Source organism: Ostrea edulis, chromosome 2 (assembly GCF_947568905.1).
Source record: "Ostrea edulis chromosome 2, xbOstEdul1.1, whole genome shotgun sequence".
NCBI classification, from domain to species: Eukaryota; Metazoa; Mollusca; class Bivalvia; order Ostreida; family Ostreidae; genus Ostrea; species Ostrea edulis.
In genome coordinates this window covers 41,406,892-41,420,354 of record NC_079165.1, presented here as the reverse complement: position 1 = coordinate 41,420,354, position 13,463 = coordinate 41,406,892, and the positions used below count along the sequence as shown (strand labels likewise).

At 33.7% G+C, this 13,463-nt stretch overlaps 2 protein-coding genes across 2 annotated transcripts in view; one reads left to right on the top strand and one right to left on the bottom strand.

Annotated features, from left to right (window-relative positions):
* The first annotated feature begins 1,025 nt into the window (after positions 1-1,025).
* On the top strand, positions 1,026-2,537 carry LOC125680451 (uncharacterized). The gene is made up of 4 exons (XM_056154028.1): positions 1,026-1,226; positions 1,426-1,553; positions 1,856-1,940; positions 2,033-2,537. Exons 1-4 carry the CDS (start codon positions 1,108-1,110, stop codon positions 2,262-2,264), a joined length of 564 nt encoding a protein of 187 aa, XP_056010003.1. The 5' UTR covers positions 1,026-1,107; the 3' UTR covers positions 2,265-2,537.
* A 1,000-nt stretch (positions 2,538-3,537) lies between these two features.
* LOC125680450 (GPI-anchor transamidase-like) overlaps positions 3,538-13,463 on the bottom strand; it is a 24,543-nt gene continuing 14,617 nt past the window's right edge. The window contains exons 3-10 of the mRNA XM_056154027.1: positions 12,935-12,993; positions 12,458-12,534; positions 11,209-11,320; positions 10,037-10,133; positions 8,132-8,249; positions 7,683-7,793; positions 7,314-7,483; positions 3,538-6,416 (exon numbers count right to left, since the gene is read on the bottom strand). Of these exons, the coding sequence (XP_056010002.1) occupies positions 6,347-6,416; positions 7,314-7,483; positions 7,683-7,793; positions 8,132-8,249; positions 10,037-10,133; positions 11,209-11,320; positions 12,458-12,534; positions 12,935-12,993 (814 nt within the window). The 3' untranslated portion in view covers positions 3,538-6,346. The remainder of the gene's footprint in view (positions 6,417-7,313; positions 7,484-7,682; positions 7,794-8,131; positions 8,250-10,036; positions 10,134-11,208; positions 11,321-12,457; positions 12,535-12,934; positions 12,994-13,463) is intronic.

The following is a 13,463-nucleotide window of genomic DNA, read 5'->3' as shown; positions in this document are numbered from 1 at the left end:
TTGCACATATACGTATATAACTATTCACAATAAATATAGTTACCATATAATATTACAGTAAAACATACCATAGAGTATTTGAAGATTATCTAAAGTCAGAGGGTATCTTCTGTATAAGTATACAGAATCTGATAATTTTTGGTGAGTATGTGCTCTATGTATGACACACTTTTATAGATACTATGAATATATTAGGTGGACCTTTTTAAAAGCATTGTATCTAAAAGAACCACAACTGGAAAAAAACAACTAAGTATGAAATAAGAAAGGAAAAAATATTTTATAGTTATATACAACTATACCCATATAAAGAGATCGGGTTCGGAATATCAAACATGAATCTTTGAAAACTGATTTTGACAGGAATAGAAGAAATAAAATAAATGAACAAATAAACTAACTGTAAATTACAAACAAATACACCAGGATAAGTACATATATATTATTTTCCTTCTACATCCTTATCTTCTAATGAAAAGGTAGTGTAACGCGATCATTTGGGACAAAATGTCACGTACATGTACATGTAGTTGAGTTCGATTCTGACATAAATACATGTATAAACAATATTGGAATAAAAAACCTATACACACAATAAATATATGTATACAAAGGGATGCCATTGAGTATCACGTCCTTATATTTTTTATGAAACGGTAGATTAAAGCGGCTATTTAGGAAAAATGTCGAGACCGGGACCGGCTTTTACATGTAGCACTGTTTTTATTTCTCGGTCCCACCGGTCCCGGAGTTTTCACATATTATTTTACAAAAGAAGAAAATAATATGATCAATTTACTATCAGAATGCAGGCATGAGATGTCATACCTAAGTTATTGAGAAATGGGGCTCAAATATCCTGATATATTCTGTTTTTATTGAATAAAAGTATCTGGGACCGGGACCGAAGACCGGATTTTAGTCACAGGACCGAGACCGAAGACCAGGACCGAGACCGGGTTTTAGTCAGTACCCCATACGTGTATTTTAAAAAATGAAATGTATTTCTCAAGTATACTGCAAAATACGAATCTTTAAAAAGTGTGCTTACAAGTGAGAATTTGAAAGTGTTATAAGTGTAAACGTCATCGCAAACCGAGTTCACACATGGCGAGAATCGATGAGAAGCACCCATGGGCTACATGGCTGTGCAAGACTAGGGCTCGATTGTTTCAGGCTTTGCAGACAGCGAGACAGAAAAGGGGTTGGGAAGTGTGTAAACTTGAGTAAGTGGGAGAGTGGGCCATATCGTGTTGTAACTAAAAACTAATCCCTAAGACAGTGTCAGAGACCGCTGTTCTGGATACATTATAACTGAGGTGACGAGGGTGGAATGATATTCTTCCCCTGCCCCAATCAAGCGTTACACAGCCAGACGGCAGAGGTACTCCCCGCTACTATTCACTTTCAATTTTCCAATTGCAGGCTTGGGTCCAAACTGCCTTTTGTGGCATCGCCTGCGAGACCAACTCGTGCAAATACACTGAATAACACATATGAAGAATCTCGTCCCCAGAGATTGAAGTCTTCGTTGGACTACCGTTTTGATGACGGTAAATTTAGTTTTACTGTAGATCTGCTGTTTACGATTTTAGCCAACTGAATTCGGTTTTTTTGTTTGGTTTTATTATCATCTTCTTTTTTTTAAAAAACAAATTCAAAGTCTACACTATGCACAGTTTGTATGGTGATGAACTTTTACGAAAATTGATCTGAAGGGGTGTGCTTTATATTTGTACGAGTTTGATAGCCCGAGTACAAAACCCCCGACAAGTGAAGTATGATAGGGGGAAAAAAAGAGGGGACTCGTATCTAAATTGTCTTTTTAATACTATCGTTCATCTTATTATTTTAGCGTTGAAGGTAAAACAGTTAAAACCTTTGAAACCTAAGAAAGAAGAAATGAAAAAGATTCTTCGAGATTCAAGCAGCGAGAAGCTGTAAGTAATTTACTTACAAATACATGTACATTAAACCTTCAATTTCCCATCCATAAAATCCACACATTTTATTTATTCATTTTTTCATGCAGTGAACCTAAATTCAAAGAAAGAAAGGACAAGAAAATGGGAAAATCTCAGAGAAGAGCCGAGAAGGACATTACTGAATTGCCTCTGGTTATTCATGTCCAAAGACAACCTGCCTTTCTTAAAATCAAGACGCATGAGAAAAATATGCCTTTTCCTAAAATAGATGAGGACATCCTGAAAAAGTTGGGATTTGCTGTGCAGGGCATTTTGCCTTCTATCGTCCCAAAGAAATGATAATAATAATAGCCTCTATTTATCCAGGATAACACAAATTAGCATAAAGCTAGTTTCCATTGTGGTCCTGCACACGACACGACGATATATAACTGAAAAAGGATCGCATTATAACGATTCTAAATCAATATTACTAGTAATATGCCGTTTTATTATTTCTAGTCATTTTATATTGTGCTTAACGGTTATAAACTGATGTTGACTTTCTAAAGAAGATTTTTAAGCATACACATGGCTTGGATGTGTTCTTTTTTATAAATATTAAAATATTTTTGCGGAAAGTGAGTCATAGATTTCTTTGTATAAATTGAATCTACATGAGGATGCTTAGACAAAAAAAAATTAGAAAACTACCCCTGTGGTTAGTGGGAAGAATATTCATTGAAATGCTTGTACACTAATACATAGTTACATGTATATTCCTGACATGGTCCCGATCATGGTTTCAACGAACACATACATGTATTTGTTCTACCTATATTTTTGTGTTTCTTGAGAGAAGTGTTGTTTGCTCGTTTTATGCCCCTTCGATAATTTGCTACAAATTAAGATCTATGCATGGTGCTCCGTCAGTGAAGATATCCCGTCATGCCAACATCTAAATAAAATCGGATCTTCTCTAACCATAACCCTTCTCAAGTGTACCGGCTAGAGAAGATCCGAGTTTAATTAGATTGTACCAACACTTGCCACGACACGAAATCGATCATTTCAAAAAGACCCGCGACTCTCATTTCTAAATGCCTATGTTTCGCGAAGAAGCAATCGTAGCCCGTAACGCTACTCCGAGAAGTTTTGTTCATTTAGAAAAGCTTTAGGTGAATAACATGTCACAAGGCCAACATTTTTTTATTTTTCATTTCACCTAAACATTTTACATGTAGATGTTCCCTAAACATTTTACATGTAGATGTTCCCTCTCATACATAACGATTTCTTCATCTAAATGCCCTCTCTAGAACATAACCATTTTACATGTAAATGTCCCCTTTAGAACGAAACTATTTTACATGTAAATACCCCCTCTAGACCATGTACATAATCAATTACCCCTTAGTACATAAGCAATTTCGTGTAAATATTTCCCTCTACAATGTAACACATCGCAATTTTGTTCCCTGAGTACTCAAGTAATGCTCCCTGAAAGATGTACTGAACCATGCTTTTTAATTATAAGTAAAATCTTTACATTCCACTGCTCTCTTACACAATATTACATGGAGCCAATTACACAGTCTTAAATCTAACTTTTAAATCAATCAAACACTTTGAATTTGTATCAGTTTTTCTTTTATTTCCACAATTCAGCATTAAAAGCATATACAAGTGACAGTATTAAACATGTAAAATCATATACAAGTGACAGTATTAAACATTGAAAAACTAGTTTCTGTGTAACACGTCTGTACATGGTCATGATATATTTGCCTTTAATGCAAATTAATAGATCATAATATCAAAATAAAACTATTATGTTTCAATATCTTTCTTTTTACAGTTCTTTATTGCATGTGTTCCTTATATATCTGAACAAAATTCCACTTCTTGCACTTTAAGCTGCATGGAATGTAAAACTATAAACAAAACTTTTTGCACATACCTATGTAATGAAAAATACCTGTGTAATGAAAAATACCTGTGTAATGAAAAACACATGTGTAATGAATAATACATTGTGCCATGAACATCTCATTATTCAAGAATGAACAATAGACATGTCTAATTTCTTGCTAAAGAAAAGGTTACAAGTCTGTGTAAAACCTAGTTTGTTTTTTAATGTTAACTGCTGTTGACAATATGTAATTGATTTACATACATTTTAAAACAACTGTAATGAACCCACTTGCCTTTAGATAAGCCACTATAGGACTTTATGTAGGTTTACATGTCTTACAGACTAAAAGGATGTTTAATTTGATGGGGGGCACTTCTTTTTAAGAATAATATGAATAAACACATAATTACACAAAAGAACAACACAAAATTTAACAACACAAATATAGATATTTGTACTCATAATCTGTAAGCTTCTTCTTTGATTACAACATAATTATTTTTAATAGTTTTGCACCTTACCTTATTGTATAAAAATAGCATTAAAAAATTCAAAACATTTATTAATGTGTTTATATCTGTTCCACATTTCATTTTGAATATATGTTGTTATACTCTTCTGCTTTTTCAATACACAAAAAGGTAAATTAATTTTATTCGAAATTTACAATCTGCTTTAATATGTCTTGATACAACAAAATCGGGTATTACATGTAGTTGAATCTGTCACATTTACATGTAATTTCTAATTCAATTATCATTTGACCTTTGAACCTACAGGTAACTCTCGAATTATCGCCACTCAATTCATCGCCATTTTCGTTATAACGCCGCATTTTTCTAGAAACATTTTTCCTGTTACTTAAAACTCTCGTTAAAACGCCAAATTTGCTATCGCCATTTGCCACAGTGTTTTCATTACAAAAGTCTATTTCCACGTGTTAATTATCTCGATAAACCGCCATGGGTGCACGTGGTCAGTGAAGGAGTAAATTGGTCATTATCAATCTCCGGCGTACACCTGGACAGAAGGATCCCAGTAATTGTTGTATTGAATAAACAAGAACAATACTCGAGATGAACTGTTGTTTATACATCAAAGAAGCACATTTCAATTTAGCTATGGCTTCGCCACGAAAGAGGGTCCTGTTAAATGTCGATGAGAAAAAGCAAATCATTACGTACCAAGGACATCATAAAAAATGTACCCATCAGGATATTGCAAATCATTTTTCTGTTTTATGGGAAAAGTCAGAAGGACAGTGGGCAACATCTTAGCAGCAAAGGATCGCTCACTTACATAAGTATTGTAAATAGAGGAAAGATAACTTGCATATAAAAGAACAGTAACTCTATTTCTTCAAGATGGTAGTGATTCAATTCATCACCAAATTCGTTATAATGCCATAATTTCATAAGAACAAAAGGTGGCAGTTTATCGAGAGTTGACTGCATATGCAAAATATTTGAGACAAGTGTATTGACTTGTAGTAGTGTTAAATCTAAAGCAAACTAGCATGGTGCTGCGCCATGCCCCTTTTGGCTGGCACCATGCCCTTTTTAATTGCACCATGCCCTTTTTTCTCAGATTTTTTAAAAATATTTGTTAATATAAACAATTGTTCTTTATTTCACAAGGTTGATTGAAAAGTTTAAAATCAAGGCAGCAGGTATTAACTTTTAAAGAGGCTAAATGATTATTCTATTACTATCATAGTATGATACAATGAAAGTGCCCCGAAATTGTCTTGCCGTGGCAAAAAGTGCCCTTTTGAACATATGATATGTGTGCCCTCTCTAGATCCTAGATTTAACACTATGTAGTGTATCTAATCATCTTCCTTTCAACAGAAGATCTGCTATACAGTCTGCAAATCAAGCCCCGACAGTTGTCGCAACACAATTCTTTCAAATCTACACACTGGGAAGTGTCTTGAACCAATCTCTAACACCGACTCTTAGACATCATCGCTAGCCAAGCTTACTGAGTCTGGGAGTACCTATCCTACTACAAACCGTAGCTGTATGATCAGCGAAACCCTCAATTTTCATGAATATTTGTGAAATGACACAATCATTTCTTGACCAATTACAAAAAAGTTTACAGATCACCCTTTTAGAAGCAAGTCAAATATATAGCTATATATAAATGAAATCTGCCTTAACAACAGAGGCTATGCTTGAAAATTCTGTATCAAAAAACTTATTCTGATTGGCTATTGTGTCAGTTTTTCCCAATTCGCAATCCATGGATTATTCTGCTATGAGCCACGCAATGATCTCCAAGTGTTTTTTCCAGCCAAAAAACTTGGGAGTCATCCCTGATTGGTTGATATATATAAACATAAATATATTCATGAAGTTGAGGGCTTTCTTAATTATACAACCACAGCTATAGTGTAGTCAAGTGTGAGCAGAGACAATAGGCATGGTTTGCGATGATGTGACAAGGACTGCGACCTGCCTTGTATTGTCCAAAGTCGAGGATTTCTTCATCGTTGATACATGTATATCACAGTCTTTCTGCATCACACTGGCATTGGAAACTGTTGGGCGTATGTCAAGGGTTTGTCACTCCTACTGTCTCCTGATTCCTTTCTGCAAGAAACCATTAATAAGATAATAACTTCAATGCAAGAAGACTAGAAAGTAAACAATGGACAAAGAAGAATCTTTAAATGTCTTTAAACATGAAGCAAATTGTTATCATTTCTATAGATAAAGTTTTATTGAAGTTGTATAGACCCTGCTAATCATACCTTTCTATAGATAGAGTTATATTCTGAAGTTGTATAGACCCTGCTAATCATACCTTTCTATAGATAGAGTTATATTCTGAAGTTGTATAGACCCTGTTAATCATACTTTTCTATAGATAGAGTTATATTCTGAAGTTGTATAGACCCTGCTAATCATACCTTTCTATAGATAGAGTTAATTCTGAAGTTGTATAGACCCTGCTAATCATACCTTTCTATAGATAGAGTTATATTCTGAAGTTGTATAGACCCTGCTAATCATACCTTTCTATAGATAGAGTTATATTCTGAAGTTGTATAGACCCTGCTAATCATACCTTTCTATAGATAGAGTTATATTCTGAAGTTGTATAGACCCTGCTAATCATACCTTTCTATAGATAGAGTTATATTCTGAAGTTGTATAGACCCTGTTAATCATACCTTTCTATAGATAGAGTTATATTCTGAAGTTGTATAGACCCTGTTAACATACCTTTCTATAGATAGTTATATTCTGAAGTTGTATAGACCCTGCTAATCATACCTTTCTATAGATAGAGTTATATTCTGAAGTTGTATAGACCCTGTTAATCATACCTTTCTATAGATAGAGTTATATTCTGAAGTTGTATAGACCCTGTTAATCATACCTTTCTATAGATAGAGTTATATTCTGAAGTTGTATAGACCCTGTTAATCATACCTTTCTATAGATAGTTATATTCTGAAGTTGTATAGACCCTGCTAATCATACCTTTCTGTAGATAAAGTTATATTCTGAAGTTGTATAGACTCTGGAAGCAACTCTACGTTTCTCACACTTCCAAAGAAATCAGTCAGAAGCACTTTGTTCACGTCTCTCTTAAACAGGTCTGTCCGCTTGGCTACTGTTGATATACACTGATATTTGGGACACACATTTAACTGAAAATACCAAAAAAGATACATTCTCGGATCTCCCCTTAGTTCCAAATTCAAATTCCCAAAACATCTGAACACTTGTAGTCTTAAAAGATAAGACTCCATAATGCAGATAGCACTCTACTCTGTGCACACCTTGGTAGACAATTCACAAATGGACAATACAGACTAGTTCTGTTATAGAGATTTCTAGCTGACTTACAAACTGGCCCATAGTTTTCTTGCTGCCCGGATTGACCGTCTCCAGAAATTCTAAGGCATAATAAGTGTACCTATCGATTACATATACTCCAATGCTTGGGTCCACATGATGCTGAAAATAAAATGAAAAAATTGCATTTCCTCTCCTTAAGAATACTGGTAAATTCCTCTAAAACTGTCTGTTGATTAATAATAGCTGTCTGCAATACATGAATCTATAAGAAAAGATCAGTATATATCACACTTTAACTTTGCATCACATTGACATTACTTTCAAAATATATCATATAAAAGCTTAATCATTCAATATGTCCAATCATTAGAACATGCTCAAAAAGAAGTTATTTGATCTAACATCTAATTTTAATTAGATTGTTTGACCTCTCAATGACAATTTTTACAAGCAGCTAATCACAATAATGTGTGGCAAAATCTAAACTTGGTACATACAGACAGCGAGTCTTCGCCCACTTTACTGCTGGCAATGGCTAGAATATTGGGAGAGTAGAACTTCTGAAACATCGACTCTGCTTGGCAGGTGTCAATCATGAAAAAAATCTCATGATATCTGGAAACCAATGAATTAACATACCTCAGTAATATATAATTCAAATCTTATACAAACTTAAAGGTAAAATACTGTACACAGTCAGCTTTATATTTGCTCCTGCTTATTTTTCTGTCAAACTTTCCACATAGTTTAAAGCTATATGTGTTGAGATCTTTGGATATTATTGTAGGAATAACTAGATGTATTGGCATGACAATGAACCAGAAAAAAACCCTCAAATTTGATCTGTAACTCATCAATATACACCTGCATACAAAAAGTAAGTTCAATATCTCAAGGCGTTTAGAAAAAAGTTAGGAAAACGGTTCCTAACATTAATTTTTCTAAAGGGGCACAACTCCATCAAAAATCAACAAAGCGGAACAAAAGTCCGGAAAACTGGGTGTCATGGAAGAATAGAGGGATGGACAAGGATAAAATTATACCCTGACCACTTTGTGGCAGGGACATAAAAGGATAGGGAAGGCCCTATTTTGAAATATTCATGATCATGCGGCATTGCACACAGAATTTTGAAAGTCAACAATTACATGGTGATGTGAAAGCATGGACGGCCTTCAGGCTGTTGGCGGAACACAGTCAGCGATAAAAGACAGTCAGACAGAAACAGGGTAGAGAGAATCACTTTGAACAATGGAGAGGGAGTTAAATTTCATGTTTAACATGAAATCACCATTCAGTACGACTATATACTGTAAATCTCCCATGGTGTTTCTAATAATATTTTTCTCTTGCGCTTGCACATATCCACCATAAAAGTCATTCCTTCATAAATATGCATTAAAAAATCACTGCTTTCTCCTTACATTGCGTAGACCAGTACTCCTTTATTAGTAATACCTGTATATAATTTGTGGAAATCGTATTATTTTTCATAGTTTATCATACTAACGAAATTTTGGCCTGGTTTTTAACATCGAACAATATAATGTTTGATACTGCACATATAGCTTTAAATTGCAAGTGGGTTTTTTTTTATTCATTCGATATACATGTATCTGTTATAAATTTGTTATTCTCATTGCACTGTTAATTTATCTGTTTGGCCCACAGTGAAAATAGCAAAAATTACACCATAGGAAAAAGTTTAAATTCTTTAGAATTATTTTTTGGAAAAAAAGTTCTTAAATGAATAAAACAAGTGAAAAAATGTACCTTACATACATTTGTATCAAGCAATATAAAATCATTGCGGATAAGCATTATCTTTGGAGAAGATGCATGCATTTTATTGCGATGGAGATGTAATTAAGAAAGGCATGTACATTTATATAGATTCATGTTATCCTATGGTACTGAAACAAAAGCAAATCCATGTCTTAAAATGTAAGAGAGCAAAACTACAACAAAACAACACTTAACCACATCTTTAAATTGAATAGAGCAAAACTACGAGACACAGTATGTCCTTATCAACTACAAAGTTTCACAAAATTCTGTTCAGCGGTCTCAAAGGAGTTGCGCTGACAAGAAAGGACTGATGGTCAGGTCAAAAACATTATACCCTCCGCAACTTCGTTGCATGGGGTATAACAAACATACAAAAAGAAAACGCCAGTAAAAACCACCATTTGTTTGAATAGAACATAGCAAACCTACAACAAGACAACAGTAAAAGATGTATGTTTAAATTGAACCGCACAAAACTACACAAGACAACAACATATGTGTTGAAACAGAACAGAGAAACAACAACGCAAACATATCCGTCCCACTGAAACAGTGTAAACTCACGAGGAGTCCGCATGAATTGAACACAAGAGTTTCAGTGGATTAATCATTACCTCCTCTTCTGCCACATTTGTTCAAAAGCATCAGCTAGCTCCACGTTAGAAATTTCTTCTGCATCTTGAAACTTTAAAAACCCATCTCCACCATGACCTACAATGTGTGAGGAAATAAATTCTTAAGATTAATTTCTATCCATGATGAGTATTAATATATGTATAATTAAACAGTAATACTGTAAAGATGCACACACTGACCAAACCGTTACACTACATTTGTGCCATACCTGAAATAGCACTGTAGTTATTGTCAATGCAACAGCAACTAATATATTCTTTCTTGTTTATTAAACATAAATTACCATGTTTACAGTTCTTGGCACAACAAAATCAATTGTTTTTGCCAAGTTTAGCTGAACAAAACATTAGATGAGCATCAGATTAGTTGAACTTCACATTAGTTGAACATCACATTAGTTGAACGTCACATTAGTTGAACATCACATTAGTTGAACTTCACATTAATTGAACGTCACATTAGTTGAACGTCACAATAATTGAATGTCACTTTACTCGAACATCACATTAGATGAACATCACATTAGTTGAACATCACATTAATTGAACGTCACATTAATTGAATGTCACATTAGTTAAATGTCACATTAGTTGAACATCACATTAGATGAACATCACATTAGATGAACATCACATTAGTTGAACATCACATTAGTTGAACGTCACATTAATTGAATGTCACATTAGTTGAACATCACATTAGTTGAACGTCACATTAATTGAATGTCACATTAGTTAAATGTCACATTAGTTGAACATCACATTAGATGAACATCACATTAGATGAACATCACATTAGTTGAACATCACATTAGTTGAACTTCACATTAATTGAACGTCACATTAGTTGAATGTCACATTAGTTGAACATCACATTAGTTGAACTTCACATTAATTGAATGTCACATTAGTTGAACGTCACAATAATTGAATGTCACTTTACTCGAACATCACATTAGATGAACATCACATTAGTTGAACATCACATTAGTTGAACGTCACATTAATTGAATGTCACATTAGTTAAATGTCACATTAGTTGAACATCACATTAATTGAAAGTCACATTAGTTAAATGTCACATTAATTGAATGTCAAATTAGCTGAACATCACATTAGCTGAACATCACATTAGTTGAACAAAGCATTACCTGTCATATAAACCAAGACATTTGAGTGTTCATCGGACAACAATCGTTTACTTCTCGGGGTGCTAGGGGGTAGTCTACCAGTGAGAACTCGGATGAAATTTTCCACTGTTACCTACAAACAATTCAACTGTTAAATAACCCACTGTTAAATAACCCATTAGGCAAATCAATTTTAAAAAAGCAGTTTGAAAAGTTTGCACTTAAATTAGTGGCAGATTTTTATCTGATGCAGTTATGATTTATATGAATAAAAATAATTGGTGCTTTTATTCTTGGCCAATCTTTGTTATCTGCCAACGAGGCTAACAGTTCCACTTCACCAAACCAACTCAGTAAACAGTACTACATTATTTATACCTGTCTGCCTGCACTAAATAAAAACACCACACCCTTTAAAGAATAAAATAGGTCATTTATTACATATACAATAAATGACAGTAAAGGGAACACAAACTAGGATTCAAATATAAGTAAAAGTTACATACAAGTAAATTGTACAGACAATGTATAATGACAAATTGCCACATCTCAAAATTAGCACCTGAGAACAAAAAATGTGTCATCTGACATATTATGACTAGTGACAAATTATTGCATATTTGGCATATAAAAAATAGACCCAAACATATGTACAACTTGGAAAAAGTCAGAAAAGGGGGCGTTAACTCTGCAACTCCATTGCACAGGAACACTTATCAGAATCATCTGTTTAACCAATTTCTTTTCAACATTTACTCCTAATCAATCAGATTTTAGGAATTAAACATATTGTGTTACTGTACAAAACCCAACAACCAATCGAATACAGCAACATGACATTATGTTGCTGCACAAAAACTCAATAATATATTGATACAAAATGCAGAAACACATAGAATTGCCTTTATCAGATTTTAGGCATTACACAAGGGCAGTGTAAAATACTGGAACACAATATTCAGTGTTACTGCACAAAACCAACAATCAATTGAATACATGATATCTAGTCTTACTGCACTAAACCAACAATCTATTGTATACAACACCATATTCAGTGTTACTGCACTAAACCAACAATCTATTGTATACAACACCATATTCAGAGTTACTGCTCCAAACCAACAATCTATTGTATACAGTAACATGAGATTGTATTACTGCACAAAAATCCAATAACCTATTAGATACAAAATGCAGTAACATGTCTACATTTCCCGAATCTGTTGCAAAATTTTAGCACTTCTTGAAATGAAGCAAAAGCAATCCTTACTTCATATCCTCTGTAATCCACTTCAACATCGTCTCCATAGACGTTAATCTGGTTATTGGCATTGTTGAAAACAGTTGCTGCAAATGAAAAAGAAAAAAAAAACACTATTCATAAATTCTTCCAAAATTTCTGGCATTGTGCATTGAATAATGTACTGGTATATGGTGACAATGGTATGTGAATTGAATATCATACTGGTATATGTTGACAATTGTTTATGAATTGAATAACATACTGTGTGTCTGGGTAGCGCAGAGGTAGTGCTCTCAACCCCCTAGTGCAAGCATCCGTCCATCAAAGGACCCCATTGGAAATAAGCTTTCGAGCTTTCATGGGTTATCCTTGGTATTTATGTTTGTTTGTATGTATATACCGAATAAATATTTATTTATTTATCTACTGGTATATGGTGAAATTGGTTTGTGAATTGAATAAAAATATATGATGAAAATTTGTTTATGAATTGCTTTCATTTACCAGGCCTTGGGTTTCTTGGGTTGCATGCCATATCATCTGCCACCATAAGAATTATATGGCTGAAAACAAAAATGCACTGCAGTTAATCAATATTCCCATATTTGCCATATGTTCATTTTAAAAAATGGGCTTTAAAAAGTTGCTGACATAGTACTGGTGCATATATTTTACATGGTACAACCCAAACTAGTGCATGGAACTTTGAGATAATAGATAATTCTTAAAACATTGCTGTACGCCATTTCTTTGTTTGTTCAGTCTAAGAATTTACCTTTGACCATTTGATATTGTGAGCAGTCTTGACATTAATTGTAGTATCAGACTGTCTCAGCACTGATACCTTCAAAATCAGACTCAGGTAAATCAATAAATAAACAAAAGAAATTTAATGAAAAAATATCTCAGAGCTTTTGGCCCTAATTGGTCTTGAAAACTGTTTGATATATAAAGAATATTATTAGTCCTTGACTTTAAAAATGGCGTCATCGGAGTGGACTTGTTGTGAGGTTGGCTGTGCCAAGGGCCTCTA

Coding starts and splice junctions, on each gene's coding strand:
- LOC125680451 (XM_056154028.1), top strand. CDS start 1,108: ATGGCGAGAATCGATGAGAAGCACCCATGGGCTACATGGCTGTGCAAG. Junction 1,554..1,855: donor GGACTACCGTTTTGATGACG/GTAAATTTAGTT, acceptor TTATTATTTTAG/CGTTGAAGGTAAAACAGTTA. Junction 1,941..2,032: donor GATTCAAGCAGCGAGAAGCT/GTAAGTAATTTA, acceptor TTTTTCATGCAG/TGAACCTAAATTCAAAGAAA.